Raw genomic sequence first — 18,827 nt, forward strand, 5'->3', positions numbered from 1 at the left:
ATACTCATCGAGACAATTCTAAAAATCCCTAACACAATTAGATTGCATTGTTTCATCACAGAGTTCCTATGGCCACCTCCTGTCTCCATCATCAGATCAGCTCGATGGTACCATAAATTGCATTGTCACCCGACTTACATGTGTATGCAAAATTTCAGCTCAATCGGAAACCGGGAAGTGGATCAAATTTAACTTGCAAGATTCCATTACATAGAATTACATACAGGGGCCCATTTCTCGAACGGTAGGTATTAGTCTAATATTATTAGTGTGTTGGCATGGCAATCCATACGATTTGACAGTTCGTGGACTAATAATATTAGACTAATATCGTTCGAGAAATAGGCCCCAGGTCGACCTAATAAAAGCGTGTTAAAATTTCAAACAATAGGGTATTTGACTGTATTTAAAATAAATTATTTTACACCATGTATGAAATAAAGCACGAGAAGATTAATAGAGAAACGTAGACAGCAGTTATTTTTAGACACAATTTCTATTTTAAATCTCGTATAAAACTATAAAGAGTAGGTCATTTGACTGTGACGTCACGTGCTAGTGTTTCATATAAATTCCATAAAAGCAAAATCGTTTTGACAGTTCGAAAAAAGAAACTTATTTGAGTCAAATACCCTATTGCATATACCTTACTTCCGTATTGAGTTACTTAATTAGGTACGGTCGAAAGTATTAAATTATGACCCATTTCGTACTTTGTCACAGTGACAACCAATATGAAAGTCGCTAGAGACTTCTTGCTCAAGGGTTAACTGGAAGAGATCCCTGAAAGGGATAAGTTCGCCTTTGTACTAATGATGTGTGTTCTTTCATGTTTTATGTTTCTTTTTGTACAATAAAGTATTTTACTACTACTACTACTACAAGGTACAAAATGGGTCATAAATTAAAACTTTCGACTGTACAGTCGCCATCAGATATATCGGAGCGGCCAAAGTGATCACAAATATCTGAACACGCACTCTAACGCCTTGACAATAGAGGCGTGTCAGATATTTGTGAGCGCCTTGCCTGCTTCGATATATCTGATGGCGACTGTGCAATACAATAATACATACACCTCTTTTTAGTTCCGCCGTTCCGCCCTCTGTAACACCCATTTTACCAAGTGTTACGTTACATCATTTTACTAGGAAAAGTGAATGCGAAAATGAAAGTATTGTTCGCTGATTGTCTAGGTAGTTTCGGAAAACTCCGACAGGTGGCGTTGTTTAGTCAGAACGTTAAGAAACGCTTTATTTAGTTCCGGAAAATTAACACAGATGGCTCTTAATATAAAACCACTCTTCGGTACACTCTTTTATTGTATTTACGATGCTATTTAAATAATCCGCGTACATTTGTATATGTTATTCATTCCTTTCTTTTTATTTTTATACACAATATATAATCAAACCGTATTTAACTAGTAGTTTGCTACTGTTACTGACAAAACTTGTTAGTCAGACTATACATGTGTTAACTAGCCACATTGAGGACACAATTTAATAAATAAAACAAAAACTACACGTGGAATGTATTTATTACCTAAGTAAATAATATGAATAAGTACACAATTGTAATGAGTTACTTTTACCTAAATAAAGTAAAAAACACATATTAAACGTATTTATCTCCCACAATGTTTCGGAATCATTGCAATCTTACCCGGAACACTCTTTACAATAAAATAATATAGGTACGCTTTAAAGTTAAACATTCCTATCATTTTATTACTACTAGCTAATTACACTTAATTATAAAACACAATGTGGATCGGTGGATATGGTAGGGTTGGTAATAAGGTAGGGGGTAAGGTAGGGTTACACTATAGGGTAAACCGGTCTAGATAGAACGAAACAGTTGTTGTCCTTCGCCGAGATGAGAATATATCCCGCCTGTCCACAAGTAGCGCTATGGGAGTTCTTTGTAATCCAGTAGACGGTGCCATCGGTCGATAGAGTAGGGTGGGGTTACACTACGGGTAGGGTAGGATTACACTATAGGGTAAACCGGTCTAGATAGAACGAAACAGTTGTTGTCCTTCGCCGAGGTGAGAGTATACCCCGCCTGGCCCCAAGCGGCGCCGTGGGAGTTCTTTATAGTCCAGTAGTTAGTGCCGTCGGTCGATAGGGTATGGTGGGGTTACACTATAGGGTAGGGTAGGGTTACACAATAGGGTAAACCGGTCTAGATAGAACGAAACAGTTGTTGTCTTTGGCCGAGATGAGAATATACTTATTCCGCCTGGCCCCAAGCGGCGCCGTGCGAGTTCTTTATGATCCAGTAGTCTGTGCCGTCGGTCGATAGGGTATGGTGAGGTTACACTATAGGGTAGGGTAGGGTTACACTATAGGGTAAACCGGTTTAGATAGAACGAAACTGTTGTTGTCCTTCGCCGAGATGAGAATATACCCCGCCTGGCCCCAATTGGCGCCGTGAGAGTTCTTTATAATCCAGTAGTCTGTGCCGTCGGTCGATAGGGTATGGTGGGGTTACACTATAGGGTAGGGTAGGGTTACACTATAGGATAAACCGGTCTAGATAGAACGAAACAGTTGTTGTCCTTCGCCGAGATGAGAATATACCCCGCCTGGCCCCAATTGGCGCCGTGAGAGTTCTTTATAATCCAGTAGTCGATAGGGTATGGTGGGGTTACACTATAGGGTAGGGTAGGGTTACACTATAGGGTAAACCGGTCTAGATAGAACGAAGCAGTTGTTGTCCTTCGCCGAGATGAGAATATACCCCGCCTGGCCCCAATTGGCGCCGTGGGAGTTTTTTATGATCCAGTAGTCTGTGCCGTCGCGAACTCCGTAGCCAACTACCACAACACCGTGGTTCGTGTGCCCTTTGTTACTGGAAATAAACAAATAGAGTGAGACAGTAGTATGTTAATTACGGGATGATATGGTTGCTTATATTATTTTACATTTGTAGACGAAGATGTGTGTGTGGCGTTTGACAGAACTACACCGTGTTGATAAGCTGCGCTAATTATATTAAGAATAAGTGTAAAAACCGTGTAATAAGTGAAGAATCTTGCCTGAAGTTATGGCACCAACAGTGCTCGTTAAGTTGAAGATCATAGAAACACTCGGGTGAGCTGTATTGTTCTAAAAAACACATTAACTGACTAATGGACATAACTGTAAACACACGCACACATAGAACATTCAAAATTAACAGCAAATACTCGGAAATAATCGGAAATAACTTCAAATTAAAAGAACGGTATTCAGAATAAACCAGCTGATTTAAGACTGACGTTAGTGACAACTGTGACAGTGACAGTTGACGGAAAGTACACGTTCAGAAATCGCTCACGTTTACAGAGATAGTTACAAAGAATAAGTCAACCATCTTCCGAAAGAGGACGCTAGTAGGCAGCACCAACGCTCGCTTTAATATTTTATTTTGTAAACACATACCTAGACAACAAACACAAAAATGAATTGTTATGCGTGCCCTAATTTAATCGAAAGCCGATCAGAACTACTGGAATGCGTAGCCTGCTCACACACTTACCACTTCAGATGCCTTGGGATGACACTAGAATATTATACCGACAATCTGCAGGACCTAAATAGGATATGGCGATGTCCATGTTGCATTAACGTAACAACTCGTAGAAAGAACGACAGCACGCCAGTTAGAAGAATGTTCGACACGTCGTATTTAAACGCATCAGGCATGTCAGTTGACGAAAATCACGGTGAACTGCGTTCATGCGTGATGGTATTAGATGAGTCCAACCGAAGCTCTTTAGGCGACACCTTTAAATATCAACAGCCCCCAGAAGGACAGCAGAGTGTGACCATAGAACAAATTAGTACTTTATTAGACGCAAAACTAAAACACAACAACACTATTGTAGTAAACGATTTAAGGAAATTAATACAAACTGAAATCGATTTAGCCATCCAGAAGGTTCAAGTCGAGTTTACACAAAAAAACACTACCATAACAATAGAACAAAAAAGAATAGCACAGGAACTGCACACAACTACAAAAAAAATGGAGGATCTAGAGCTTCAACACCAGACACTAACATCCGAAATACGTGAACTGAGAGCCCGCTTAGACGGGAAAACAACGACCACTGAAGAAAACAGCCCGAAAAAGTTCGTACTGTATGGACTAGATGATTACTATGGTGAAACCGAAAACGACCTATATCCCCGTATTAGTCACGTATTTAATGATATTTTACACATTCAAATAAACGGTTTCATTGAAACCGTAAAGAGGCTAGGGAAAAAGGGAAGCCGTCGCCCTATCCTTATTCAACTCCTAAGCTCAAGGATGCAAAAATATGTTCTTGACAACGCACGTCATTTTAGAGGCACTGGACTCGCAGTCTCTGCAGTTCTGGATGGTGAAGAACTAAAAACCCGCCAACAACTTAGGGAGCGTCTTCGCGAGGAGCGCAAAAAAGGAAACCACGCAGTTATAAGAAACAGCACCCTTTTCATCAATGGAAATAAATATACTCCGACCCTAGCGAGTCGAACTTCAGCGCAACAGCCCACCGAAGTACAACAACAACTGCCCCACCAAAAGACCGAACACAAACATAATTTGGACAGTCAGTGTACACAAAGTATAGACAATATACATCTAAACCACAATCAAACAAACAACACCGCGCTAATACCGGAACCCGCACGTGCTGAAGCTGGTACTCAATTGCAGTTTTTTCGGCCCTCCTGAAAAACTCACATTGTTCCATCAAAATATTGCAGGTGTATTAAATAAGCAAGATATATTAGATCTAACTTTACAAGAATTTGAGGAAAAATGTCGCCATATCCATATAATATGTCTTTGTGAAACCTTTATTAAGTTAGGTGATGAAACGAACTTAGTACTTGAACACTACAAACCTTTGTGCTTCTACTGTAGACGTTTGGAAAAAAGGGGAGGGGTATGTATACTTGCTAAAAAGGATTTGGATTTTGAATATACTGAACTATCATGGATTGAAAAGCTTTGCCAGGAAAAGATATTCGAATGCTGCGGTATTGACATTCCTTGTTATAATATTACTATTGTATGCATTTATAGAATACCGACAGGGGATTTGGATAGTTTTTTCCGAAAGCTAGATAGACTTCTTAATATGCTGACCAAAAAGTCTACAAACAATAGACGAATATGTGGAGATTTTAATATTGACCTGTTTAAATCTAATCTTGATGCTGCTAAACATCTTGAAGCCACATTACTAAGCTATAACTTTAAGCTCCAAATTAAGGAACCCACACGCATAACTGAACGATCGTCTACTTGCATTGACAATATAGCCACAAATTTTGATATTGAAGATACCCCTAAAGTTCATCACTTGAATTTATCAGATCACTCTGCACAAGTAATTGAAATCCCAGCCAATATAAAATTAACTCCAAATTCTTGGTATATTCAGAGACGTGACTATTCCAAAACAAATTGCAACAAATTCCGAGAATGTCTCAATAGTTTATCATTTACTGAAGTATTAAATTGTAACGATTGTGAACTAGCCTTTAATCTTTTTCACGATGATATACTCTTATATTTCAAACTTTGTTTTCCTTTAATTTCGGTTCGGGTGAGATCAAATAAAAAGTTGAACTGGATTACCAGAGGAATGAAGACTGCTTCTAAAACTAAAAGGAATTTATTTATGCAATTCGTTAACACAAAAAATAAAAACGATAAAAAGAAAATTAAAAGCCATTACAAAAACTACTCCAGAATTTTTAAGAAATGCATAAGACAAGCACAAAAAAACCAAAACACAAACTTAGTCTCCAATGCAGGGAATGTAGCCCAAGCAACTTGGAACATTATAAACGCCAAACTAGGTAAAGATAAACCCAACCAAACGCTAGGCGATATGAATTTTAAAGGAGAAACGCTTACTAATCCACAAGACATTACGAACGCTTTTAATAAACAATTTCTAAATATGGAGAAAAATGAATCCAATAAACCGGATAACGTTGGAAAAGACAACATCAAGTTCAATACTTCTACCATCTACTTAAAACCAACAGATCAATTTGAAATAACAAAGGTCATAAAATCGTTACGTAACTCGAAATCATGTGGTTATGACGAGCTTATAACGTCTGTAATCAAAGAAAATGCGGAGGTGTTGGCTTTACCACTCAGTCACCTCATTAATCTTTCAATTATGCAGGGTACGTTTCCCGATAAATTAAAGATTAGTATAATTAAACCGGTCTTTAAAAAAGGTGATAAGCGTGTTTCAGATAACTACAGACCTATTGCATTAATTCCCATAATATCTAAAGTATTTGAGCGGGTGATGTATTCTCGAATGTTAAATTTCTTTGATAGGTTTGATGTCCTGTCTGATCGTCAATTTGGCTTTAGAAAGAACAGGTCTACAACGTCGGCTATACTTGAGTTGCTAGAAGATATTGCTGAGAGCAGAGAGAAGAGGTTGCCCGTGACAGCAATATTCATGGACATGTCAAAAGCGTTTGACTATGTCCAGCACAATATTCTATTAGACAAATTGCATAAATATGGCATACGTGGGATCTGTGCGGACTGGATAGAATCGTATTTAGTGAACAGGCAACAGTTAACCGAAACCACAAAATACTGTCCTAAGACTCAAACTATAGTAAAGTTTCACTCTGACGTTGAAATTGTAAAACAGGGTGTTCCACAAGGCAGTATACTTGGTCCGTTATTATTTCTTGTATATATAAATGATCTACCTAATATTACTAAGCACAAAGTAACTCTGTTTGCTGATGATTGTTCCGTTGTTGTTTGCTGCAAAGATCCTGCTACTTACGAGTTTGAAGTAAATACTGTTTTCCATGATATTAATGTTTGGCTAGATAATAATAAGTTAAGAGTTAATTTAAATAAAACAAATTATATGGAATTTCATGCTCCTCAGGGTGACCCCACAAATATCAACATTATGTATAACAATGTAAAGATACATAGCGTAACATCTTTGCGATTTTTAGGCGTTATGATAGATTGTCACAATAGTTGGGAAGTCCATATTGAACACTTAATTAAGAAATTGACTAGGTTTATCTTTGCTCTGCGTAGATTGAGGAATATCGCTTCCAGGCAAGCATCGATATCGGCATTTCATGGCCATATAATGTCCAACCTCCGCTATGGCGTCATCTTATGGGGCAATTGCAAAGACATTAACAGAGTTTTTAAGCTGCAGAAAAAATGTGTAAGGGCGATCTGTAGCGCCCGAAGTAGAGACTCGTGCCTACCATTGTTCAAGGAATTACAAATACTAACGGTCCCCTCTTTATATGTATATGAAATCTGTCTTTATGTGAAAAAAAATCTACACAAGTTTAATATACAAAAAAGCAATCCGAGAATAACGTCCAAACTCCATGGCTTTAACTTGTGCTATCCCATTGATCACAAAACAGCTTACTTTAGAAAGAGTGTGTTTTATATGTCTGTTCACACATTTAACCACTTGCCTAATGAAATTAAAATACTTGAACAACCTGACTTCGGACGTAAACTTTATAAATGGTGCCTAGAAAAATCTTACTATAAGATAAGTGACCACTTTATGTCTTCGAACAATAATTCGTACGAATAGTAATATTTATTAATTTACTCATTGACATAGTACCAATCATTTTATTCGTATCACATGTAATGGCATGATATTTGTATAAGTATTTAGCTGTAAGATTAGTTTTAGTATTAATATTGTACTCCGCATCGCGGTTGATTGTGATGATTCTACCTTAACATAATTTTAAGATCATTGTAACTCACAATATGACAATAAATATTTCAATTTCAATTTCAATTTGGAAAACGAGGAATGTAAAACACATGTTACTATATTATACTAGCTTCTGCCCACGACTTCGTCTGCAATGATGATGATCGATAAAAACTATGGTATGCCCTTTCTCAGGCCTTAAAACCTTAAACTATCTCATTACCGAATTTTCGGTTCAGTGGTTTCAGTGTGAAGAGGTAACAGACAGTCTGTCTGTCTGTTTATCTGTCTGTCTATCTGTCTGTCTGTCTGTCTGTCTATCTCTGTCTCTGTCGGTCTGTTTGTTTATTTGTCTGTCTGTCTGTCTGAAGTGTAACATACCAGTCAGGGTCGTAGAAGACACCGCTGTCATAACACCGCATTTTCTTATTGAAGTTGATAGACACAGCCACCGGCCCGTACTTGTAGAGGGCCACCTTCAGCGCCTGAGGGTTGTGGGGGGTCGGCTTCGACAAGCCTTAATTGCTGTCTGTCTGTCTGTCTCTCTATCTGTCTGCTTGCGCATGTAGTTAAGAATGACAGAGATAGCACTAGCGCTCGCATATAGGCGAGACAGTGTGTCTGTCTGTTTGTCTGTCTGTATGTCTGTCTCTCTGTCTATCTGCTTGCGCATGTAGTTAAGAATGACAGAAATAGCACTAGCGCTCGCATATAGGCGAGATAGTGTGTCTGTCTGTTTGTTTGTCTGTCTATCTGTCTGTATGTTTGTCTGTCTGTTTGTCTGTCTGTTTGTCTGTCTGTTTATCTGTCTGTTTGTCTGTCTGTTTGTCTGTCTGTTTGTCTATCTGTTTGTCTGTCTGTCTGTTTGTCTGTCTGTCTGTTTCTCTGTCTGTTTGTATGTCTGTCTGTCTGAAGTGTAACATACCAGTCAGGGTCGTAGAAGACACCGCTGTCATAATACCGCATTTTCTTATTGAAGTTGATGGACACAGCCACCGGCCCGTACTTGTAGAGAGCCACCTTCAGCGCCTGAGGGTTGAAGGGGGTCAGCTTCGAGAAGCCTTAATTGCTGTCTGTCTGTCTGTCTCTCTATCTGTCTGCTTGCGCATGTAGTTAAGAATGACAGAGATAGCACTAGCGCTCGCATATAGGCGAGACAGTGTGTCTGTCTGTTTGTTTGTCTGTCTATCTGTCTGTCTGTTTGTCTGTCTGTTTGTCTGTCTGTTTGTCTGTCTGTTTGTCTGTCTGTTTGTCTGTCTGTTTATCTGTCTGTTTGTCTGTCTGTCTGTCTGTCTGTCTGTCTGTATGTATGTATGTCTGAAGTGTAACGTACCAGTCAGGGTCGTAGAAGACACCGCTGTCATAATACCGCATTTTCTTATTGAAGTTGATGGACACAGCCACCGGCCCGTACTTGTGGAGGGCCACCTTCAGCGCCTGAGGGTTGTGGGGGGTCGGCTTTGAGAAGCCTTAATTACTGTCTGTCTGTCTGTCTCTCTATCTGTCTGCTTGCGCATGTAGTTAAGAGTGAGAGAGATATCACTAGCGCTTGCGTTCTATTGCTAAGTATATGCGAGACAGTCTGTCTGTTTGTTTGTCTGTCTGTATGTCTATCTCTCTGTCTGTCTGCTTGCGCATGTAGTTAAGAATGACAGAGATAGCACTAGCGCTCGCATATAGGCGAGACAGTGTGTCTGTCTGTCTGTCTGTTTATCTGTCTGTTTGTCTGTCTGTTTGTCTGTTTGTTGGTTTGACTATCGGTTTGTCTGTCTGTTTGTTTGTCTGTCTGTCTGTCTGTCTGTTTGTCTGTCTGTATATATGTCTGTCTGTCGGAAATGTAACATACCAGTCAGGGTCGTAGAAGACACCGCTGTCATAATACCGCATTTTCTTATTGAAGTTGATAGACACAGCCACTGGCCCGTACTTGTAAAGGGCCACCTTCAGAGCCTGAGGGTTGTGGGGGGTCGGCTTCGAGAAGCCCATGATAGTGTATGTGGTTGTCATGTTCTCCTTATGGCATAAACCGTCCTGTATAGTAAATAAACAAGTTAGCAAAATGATATATGGGGCAATGAAAAGGGATCTTATTGTCGCTGGTGCTTACGCCGCACAACGTCGCACAGCATTGTATTTATATCAGAGCATCGTTAATAATGCCGTAAGCGCCATCGACAATAAGGTCCCTTTTCATAGATAACGTCACATATAACGGACACCTGCTTTAGGTAATTGACTTTAAGCTTTTATTTGTGGGTTAAGAAATAGACAAGCTGTATTTTTCAAATATTGAGGAATTCCACTAAAGGGGCCCACTGATTAACAGTCTGCCGGACGATATCGGCCTGTCAGTTAGAACAAAAAGTTGACAGTACCGAACAACTGACAGGCCGATATCGTCCGGTGGACTGTTAATCAGTGGGCCCCTTAAGTAAGTAAAAGGTTCTTTTTTTTAACTTAAGCTTTTATAGTATTGAACTTGTACTGTAGTATGTATGTTAGTAAGTTAGTGTGGGTCAAATCTTGTAAGCTAATTTTGACTCACGTCCCGATTTTCATTGAGCTGAAATTTTGCATAGGTACATATGTAAATTAAATGACAATGGAATATTATAATGACATGGAGCTGTTCTTATGATGGAGACAGGAGGTGGCCATAGGAACTCTGTGATAAAACAACGCAACCTAATTGTGTGGTTGTTAGGATTATCTGTGGAAAGAAAGTACAGTCAGCGATAAAAGTATCAAAAATGAAATTTTTGACAAGAAACTTAGGTATCAAAAGACTAATACTCCTAACCAAATAAATATATACTCCCTTATTCATAAACGCGCTACAAACCTCAATTAGCTATAATAATCGTTTGTCCTTATCTGTCATTTTGACTTATGTATTTATGAGAAAGGGATAAAAACATAATTTAACTAAATCAGGCCCGTAAAGTTTAATGAGTAAGGGGGATATAGTTTAGCAGTGGAACCCACCTGTTCTAGATAAGAGCCGTACTCCTCCTCCACCGGGATGCCATGCTTGACGATGTATTCGAAGGCTTTTGCCATCCAGCCGCCATCGCAGCCCATGCAGCCCACTCTGAACAAAATCAATCAATATATTTCCGGAACCATACGAGCTTCAAACCTCCAAGAAATGAGCGCCCATCTTAAAGGCCGGCCACGGCCACCCCTCTGGTGTTGCAGGTGTCCATGGGCAACGGTAATTGCTTACCGTCGGGATTCGTCTGCTCGTTTGCCTCATAAAAAGTTATAAAGGACTTTGAAAAGGGGGGACATTCGGAATTCGTAAGGATCACTGTTTATTTTTGCTTTTTAGGGTTCCGTAGCCAAATGGCAAAAAACGGAACCCTTATAGATTCGTCATGTCTGTCTGTCTGTCTGTCTGTCTGTCCGTCTGTCCGTCTGTCCGTCTGTCTGTCCGTCCGTATGTCACAGCCACTTTTCTCCGAAACTATAAGAACTATACTGTTGAAACTTGGTAAATAGATGTATTCTGTGAACCGCATTAAGATTTTCACACAAAAATAGAAAAAAAACAATAAATTTTTGGGGTTCCCCATACTTCGAACTGAAACTCAAAAATTTTTTTTTCATCAAACCCATACGTGTGGGGTATCTATGGATAGGTCTTCAAAAGTGATATTGAGGTTTCTAATATCATTTTTTTCTAAACTGAATAGTTTGCGCGAGAGACACTTCCAAAGTGGTAAAATGTGTGTCCCCCCCCCCTGTAACTTCTAAAATAAGAGAATGATAATACTAAAAAAGATATATGATGTACATTACCATGTAAACTTCCACCGAAAATTGGTTTGAACGAGATCTAGTAAGTAGTTTTTTTTTTCGTCATAAATCGCCTAAATACGGAACCCTTCATGGGCGAGTCCGACTCGCACTTGGCCGCTTTTTTTTATTTTTTCCCCGATTTTGATGGTCACATTTTTATCAGGTCCGGTCATATGCTATAGAAATTAATGCAATAGAAAACATGAAAAATATTGTGTCCTCACCTGCTCACTGAGATGGACAATCCGACCGCCATTGCTGCGTGCTACAGCGCCCTCCACTGCCGCCGTCGACGAACACAGCCGTCTGGCTTGTCTAAGTGTCAACATAGTATCCGCACCCACACGTACAGTCCACCAGAGACTGCTCACTCAGGTCTACGATCCAACCGCCATTGCTGCGTGCTACAGCGCCCTCTACTGTCGTCGACAAATACAACTAGACAAATGTCAACTTAGTATCCTCACCCCCTGGCACAGTCCATCAGAGACTGCTCACTCAGGTCTACGCTCCAACCGCCATTGCTGCGTGCTACAGCGCCCTCTACTGTCGTCGACAAACACAACTAGACAAGTGTCAACATAGTATCCTCACCCCCTGGCACAGTCCACCAGAGACTGCTCACTCAGGTCTACAATCCGACCGCCATTGCTGCGTGCTACCGCACCCTCTACTGCCACAACTAGAGAAGTGTCAACATAGTTTCCTCACCCCCAGGCACAGTCCACCAGAGATTGCTCACTGAGATCGATGATCCGACCGCCATTGCTGCGTGCTAGTGCACCCTCAACCGCTGCTGTCGACGCAAATGCCCAACACGAGCCGCAATGCGCCTGATCTGTATAAAAAAATGTTAATTAAGTTATCGCTCTTCTTTTCTTAGTAAGTACCTAGTTGTCTACGATTTAATTGCACAGACATATAATATACCTATTGCAACAAACGCCTGCTGTGCTATGATTTTTTTATTCTCAAATCAAAGTTTTCCGGTCACTCCTCAGCAAGCCTTCTGACTTCCTTATCAGAGTGGAAGGGGTGTGTGGCCTCCAGCTCTAGGGGGTTAGATAAGGAGCCGAACCATTAGTTTTCCAACTTATTTTTAACTGGTGAAATAACTTCCTCTATTCTCAAATCGAAGTTTTTCGGTAACTCTTCAGCAAGCTTTTTGACTTCTTCATCAGAGTGGAAGCTTCCACTCCAACCCTAGGGTTGTGCGGCCTCCAGTTCTGGGAGGTTAGGTAAGAAGCCTTAACATTAGTTTTCCAACTTACTTTTAACTGGTGAAATAACTCCCTCCATTCTCAAATCGAAGTTTTCCGGTAACTCCTCAGCAATCCTCCTAACTTCTTCATCAGAGTGGAAGGAGTGTGTGGCCTCCACCTCTGGGGGGTTAGGTAAGAGGCCTGTGAACAACTCCATCTCGTCCGAGGTGCGGTCGGCGAATTGGTTCAGGGATAGCTTATAGCCGAGGTTCTGGCGGTTGTGGTGTTCTATCATTCTGAAAAGTCATATGGATTAAGTGAATCACGCTAGAACGGTCCGGGTCTATGCCGAGGCATCCGACACTTGGCTTTCTATAGAAAGCGCCACGGGCTCGGAAGTGGCTATTCTAATTTTAATTTTTAACAAGCAGAAACATCTGCGAACGATGCTAATACCACTTTTAAATTTATTCTAAGCTTGAGTCACTAAGCTTCTGTAGAAAACGAAGTGTCGAACGCTTCAGACACGGACCAATCTAGCGTGGGTCATTTTTTAGGTTCAAGTATCTTCTGTGAGCATATATAGTTACGCAAAGTTAAAAGGGCCTATTCTTATTGAACCCTTATCCACATTAAAATAGTACAGTCGTCATCATATCGCTGCGACGAGCGACCAAGGTGCTCAAAAATACCTGAACATTGCACGTTAACTTCTTGAATTCTTGAAAGGTACTTACCTAAAAGAAGCTTATTCAGATATTTGTGAACACCTGGAACGCTCTTATATATGTGATGGCGACTGTACCACATGTGTAATTTTCTAAAATTAGCAATGAAAACTAACATTTTACTCATTGAAATAAACAAAAAACAAAACAATACAAAAAATTTCGCTATATTTCCAACCACCTGTTGAAACATCATTAACTCATACTACCAGCTGTAATAATAATAAGAAAAGTGTAAATAAAAAAAAGTCTCCATTGTGACCGAATGAAGTATTATTTTATTTATTAACTAGCGACCCGCCCCGGATTCGCACGGGTTAAGTGGTTAACAAATACCTTCCTCTTGAATCACTCTATCTATCAAAAAAAAACGCCTCAAAATCCGTTGCGTAGTTTTAAAGATCTAAGCATACATATAGGGACAGACAGACAGCGGAAAGCGACTGTGTTTTATACTATGTAGTGAAGAGAAAATTGAAAAATTCATCGCTTCGGGCTAGATTCAAAGTGATATTTTGGAACACCATGCCAATCCCCCCGCCCCGCCGTAGACAACATGCCAATCGCTAACGCTACGTAGCGAACGAAACGCAACTGTCACTGTCGCACTAATATGGAAGAGTGATAGAGAGACACAAAGCGATTCGCTGGCGAAGCGCAAGCGATCGTCACCTTGGCTAGGCCGCCTTCAATCGCTCTATCGAAGCTTACAAGCGTGCAAATCTTTCCATTCCTTCCTTTTGTTTACATATTATTAGTCACTCTGATTAACCGTTGCTTTCCACGAAATTGTCTAGGTCAATTAGGATAAACCATGAAAACAAGAATGAATTTACTCAAGTGCATTTAATAGTGATGGAATCACGGGTAATTTAAATTAGCAAAATGCTAAACGTTTGACTTGATTTTATTTTTATAATTGTATAATAATAGATCTCGTAGAACGCATCCAACCAAGAGTACCTATGTTCGGCCATAGGTACTCTTGGTCGGATATGGAAGCAAATAAAATATTTATAAACAATGATAAAAAAGACACTTCTTTTGATTACATGATATACTCTTCAAGCCCACTTTGTCAGTAAAAATTGGCGCTAAATTCAATTTTTCTATTGGAGGATAACCATTCGCGCCTGAGTTTTCTATGAGTCATATTGGTTAGCAATTTGCTAATTTGAAATACCCTTCTCGCCAGTACCATAAGTACTACGCCGTATAAAAGTATAAAAGCCAGACCATAATGCCGACACTACCGAATATTACAAGATATTGTGGATATATTATTAATGTAGACAAGTACCTACTACAAGTTCGATAAAATGAGATTTATATTTCTTGTTGTCGTCTTCCTTTTAATAGTAAGTATTTTCCTACGCTTATTAAATTTTAAATTACTAGTATTTTATATTAATTATGTTTGTATGTTATTTATTATATGTATAATCAAATTTTTTACCTGTAGCATAAGTTAGTGTATTGTAGTAGGTTAATTTAGTTAGTTTTATTATGATGTTGTTGTTTTTTTTTAGTTTTTTGGAATAACTTAATAAAGAAATAATATTATATGTACCTATATTAGTCTATAAGGTATATGTAATATGGGCCTTGTTGTCTGAATTGAATTAAAAAAAATATATAAATAATTTTATAATAAATATAAGTGTTAGAGTCCCTCTAAACTAAGCCGATTTTGAGATGATATTCATTGTGGTAATGCACACCTATTTTCATACAAAATTACCTTATTGTTGACACCTCCACAATGTGTCATTACTCATTACAATTAACTATAATATTCTAACAAAATTGTTGTTTTAATTTATTCTTGATATATTATACACTCGTCTCTTCCCTTCCCGCACCTAAACTTTTAGGTACCTATCTGTTTAAAATTCGCCACCTTCTTGAAAAAAACTACTTTTAAATTTTTTGACATTAAGTAGTTCCAAGTACATTATGGTTTTTCTGTTTTGGGTGGTAAATGGTTATGAAATTTGCTATCAGATGATACAGACTTCGTAAATGTAGCTTTCAATACAACAGAGTTCTGACCGAAAAATGAAAATCTGTGTCAACTCTCGTTGGTCTCCCCTAACTAAAAAAATTAAAAGAAAGAGAAAAATGCCCTTTTCGCGATCTATCTCCTAGCTTAGTGAGATTACTTTTAATTTTAACTTATTTACCAAGCCTTGAGCTTTCTTAACTTTAATTTGTTTTCAGGCTGCCCTTACGGTTTCTGTTCCTCTGCCAGGTTAGTATGATTTGCGATGCCAAACTTGATACCTACTAATTTTATAACACTTCATATTAACTTCACTTGTGACAGTTGTAACTGACTAAATGAAGGGTACACGGAAAAACATGTCTCTTAGTCACTTTTTTTGGAAAATGAGATTTTAATCTCAAAATGTAGAGCTGTCAATTAACTATTAATTACAGCTTCTGTTACCTCTGTAATTATAAATAAAACTATGTACTTTTTTTCTTACTTTAAAAACACCTATATACACGAAAATAGTATGGTTAATTAAATACATCGTTCCTTTCAAACCGAGATTACTCAAAATGTTGTCAGAGTGACTAGACATGTTCTTTCCGTGTACTCTTCAAATTATGTAATATAATAGCGCAAGTGGATTATGGAAGCTAATATTTAAAACTTTTAAAAGTATAACCTTGCGAAAACTAGTTTTGACTGAAACATTTTAGGTAAAATTAGTTTTCACCGATTTTACTGACCACTAGTTTTAAAACTAGTTTTCACGGTATTATGCCAGAGTCAAAAGATAAGTGCAACGACGAGCGAAGCGAGGAGAAGCGTGCTAGGCTAACCGTGACCAAACCTAACCGACAGGACCGACTTTATGTATTTATTTTATGTTACATATCTTAGAAAAATAACTTTTTCGTCTGTGTATCGTCTAGTCAAAACTAGTGATCACCGAAATAAATTTTGGAATAATTAGTCAAAACTAGTTTTCACCGAGGCACTTTGCGTAAACTAGTTTTGACAGAAAAATCCTAGTTAAAACTAGTTTTCACCAAAGCCGTATGGAAAACTGGTTTTATTTAGAGAAAAGGGGTTTTCCCTATAATCGGGTTTTACGGTAACATATATAACGAATTTGTTGCAGAATCAGGCCCGCCAGGACCGTTTGGGCCCTTTGGCCCTGTGGACCCTGGTGTCCCTGGTATTAAAAAAGTAGAGGTAAATATGTTAGATATCATCATCATCATCCTAGCCTTTATCCCAAATCCTTAGGTTTTGGAGTCGGCTCTCCGTATCATTTTGCGCCATTCTTCTTTAAGGACGTTAGACCGGGTCGTGTCCGGGCCGGAGCTTCCGGCGCTTACTTTTCTATGAAAGATGACAGGTCTTTAAAGGATGACTCACGCTAGACCGGGCCGTGCCCGGGCCGAGGCGTCCAACTTGTCATTTTCATACATATCTCTATTTGTAATACTCGTATCTTAATATATACCTAATGAATTACGTAAATGAGACGTTACTTGTAAAGAATGTAGAGTCTGTTTGGAAAGAGAAGAGTCGTGGAATGTATCGGGCCCAATCACAGACAATCAAACCTCTAGACATAGCATAGCGCTACCCCCTCTGCCACACATACGGTAGCGTTACTCCATCTTCGAGTCAATCCCGTGCCGTGATTGGTCCGTATCTTTGAACGGACCAATCACGGCACGGGATTCGCTCACCTCGTCCCCCCGCACCCCCGTATTTTTGGCAGCATCGGTTTCATGAAAGAATTGGCCTAAGCTCAGTCTAGAGGTTGGATTGTCAGTGGGCCCAATATATTCCAAGACTCTTCTCTTTCCGAACAGACTCTAACCTACAGATATTTTTGACAGTAAACCTTTTTTTTCAGAACACTGAGCAAGCAGCTACCAATTTGTCTAATAATAAATATTTTTAATATTCATTTACTTTCTTTGAGTTTTATTCTTCCCGGATAATTAAGGCGTGTCCAGACGAGCACGATTTTTCGCCAATCTGATGAAATTGTCCGATCAAATACAGAATACAGAATACAGTCGCTGATTTCAATTGCCCATTATGACCAATATTACCGATAAAATGGAGGTGCGGACGCAAGAATACCAATTTGTGCCTCCAGTATTCGCCTTTGGGGGCACTTTTTTAATTTAGAACGCTCCAATATCGCCATAAAACTGACATTGGTGATTAAATTGGAGATCGACGCCAATTTCTTTGCTCATCAAATCGGTCGATTTGATCATCCCGTCTGGACTCTGCTTTAGAAATAAGAACAGAGAATAATATTATGGTACCATATTATGGTCAGTGGGGAGACACTCCTCCTTTCGGGCAAACTCGGCTCCATTCGGCTCATTTCGAATAAATAAGTAGATATAGGTATATAGTAGAAAAGTTCTTACTCCCAATTTTCATGAAAAATGGCTTTCCTCATTTCATGCTCGGTCTCGCTGTCATAGTTTTTCCCGTGATGTTTTTTGTAACTGAAACAAGTAAATTATAAATTTAATTTGTATAGTCATAATGTATTGTTAAGCGCTGGTGGCCTAGCGGTAAGAGCGTGCGACTTGCAATCCGGAGGTCGCGGGTTCGAACCCCGGCTCGTACCAATGAGTTTTTCGGAACTTATGTACGAAATATCATTTGATATTTACCAGTCGCTTTTCGGTGAAGGAAAACATCGTGAGGAAACCGGACTAATCCCAATACGGGCCTAGTTTACCCTCTGGGTTGGAAGGTCAGATGGCAGTCGCTTTCGTAAAACTAGTGCCCACGCCAATTACTGGGATTAGTTGCCAAGCGGACCCCAGGCTCCCATGAGCCGTGGCAAAATGCCGGGACAACGCGAGGAAGATGAGATGAGTCATAATGTATTGTTAGTCATATTATCATTAGTCCTAAAACTGAAACCGTTAACTTTCCAGGATTTTCGTAAGGTTATTCTATACACAGGTTAGGTTTGTTTTATGGCAATCGTGAAAAGTGACGCGTTTATGAACCAAATGAATTATGACTAACGAAAATGCGTGCATCAAACGATACAATATGACTTAAAACTTTTTGGGAAATAAATGCGTCCATTCTTTAACCCAATGTTACTGTTAATTGTGTAAACCTTGAACAATTATTACTATAGAACCGGCACAAAATGGCTTCTCTATAGTATTAATAACTCAATGGTGTAAACCTACCTATGAAAAGCCACGTCAACATCAGTCTCCTTGCCTGGGTGAAGATGCTTAATATCCTTGTGAAAATCATCACCCAGCCTACCCATGTACTCGCAGTCATCTGTAAAATTAAAAGAATTATAATGTTAATAAAAGATTATTATTATTTAT

The 18,827-nt window shown here is 39.1% G+C and overlaps 1 protein-coding gene across 1 annotated transcript; it reads right to left on the minus strand.

Annotated features, from left to right (window-relative positions):
* Positions 1-2,672: 2,672 nt before the first annotated feature.
* Positions 2,673-18,776, minus strand: LOC134657976 (procathepsin L-like). Its single transcript, XM_063513581.1, has 7 exons — positions 18,678-18,776; positions 17,889-17,969; positions 12,814-13,040; positions 12,254-12,380; positions 10,727-10,832; positions 9,588-9,772; positions 2,673-2,856 (listed from the first exon to the last, which is right to left on the minus strand). Exons 1-7 carry the CDS (start codon positions 18,761-18,763, stop codon positions 2,676-2,678), a joined length of 993 nt encoding a protein of 330 aa, XP_063369651.1. The 5' UTR covers positions 18,764-18,776; the 3' UTR covers positions 2,673-2,675.
* Between the last annotated feature and the right edge of the window lie 51 nt (positions 18,777-18,827).

The sequence above is a fragment of the Cydia amplana genome, chromosome 21 (genome assembly GCF_948474715.1).
Source record: "Cydia amplana chromosome 21, ilCydAmpl1.1, whole genome shotgun sequence".
Classification (NCBI taxonomy): domain Eukaryota; kingdom Metazoa; phylum Arthropoda; class Insecta; order Lepidoptera; family Tortricidae; genus Cydia; species Cydia amplana.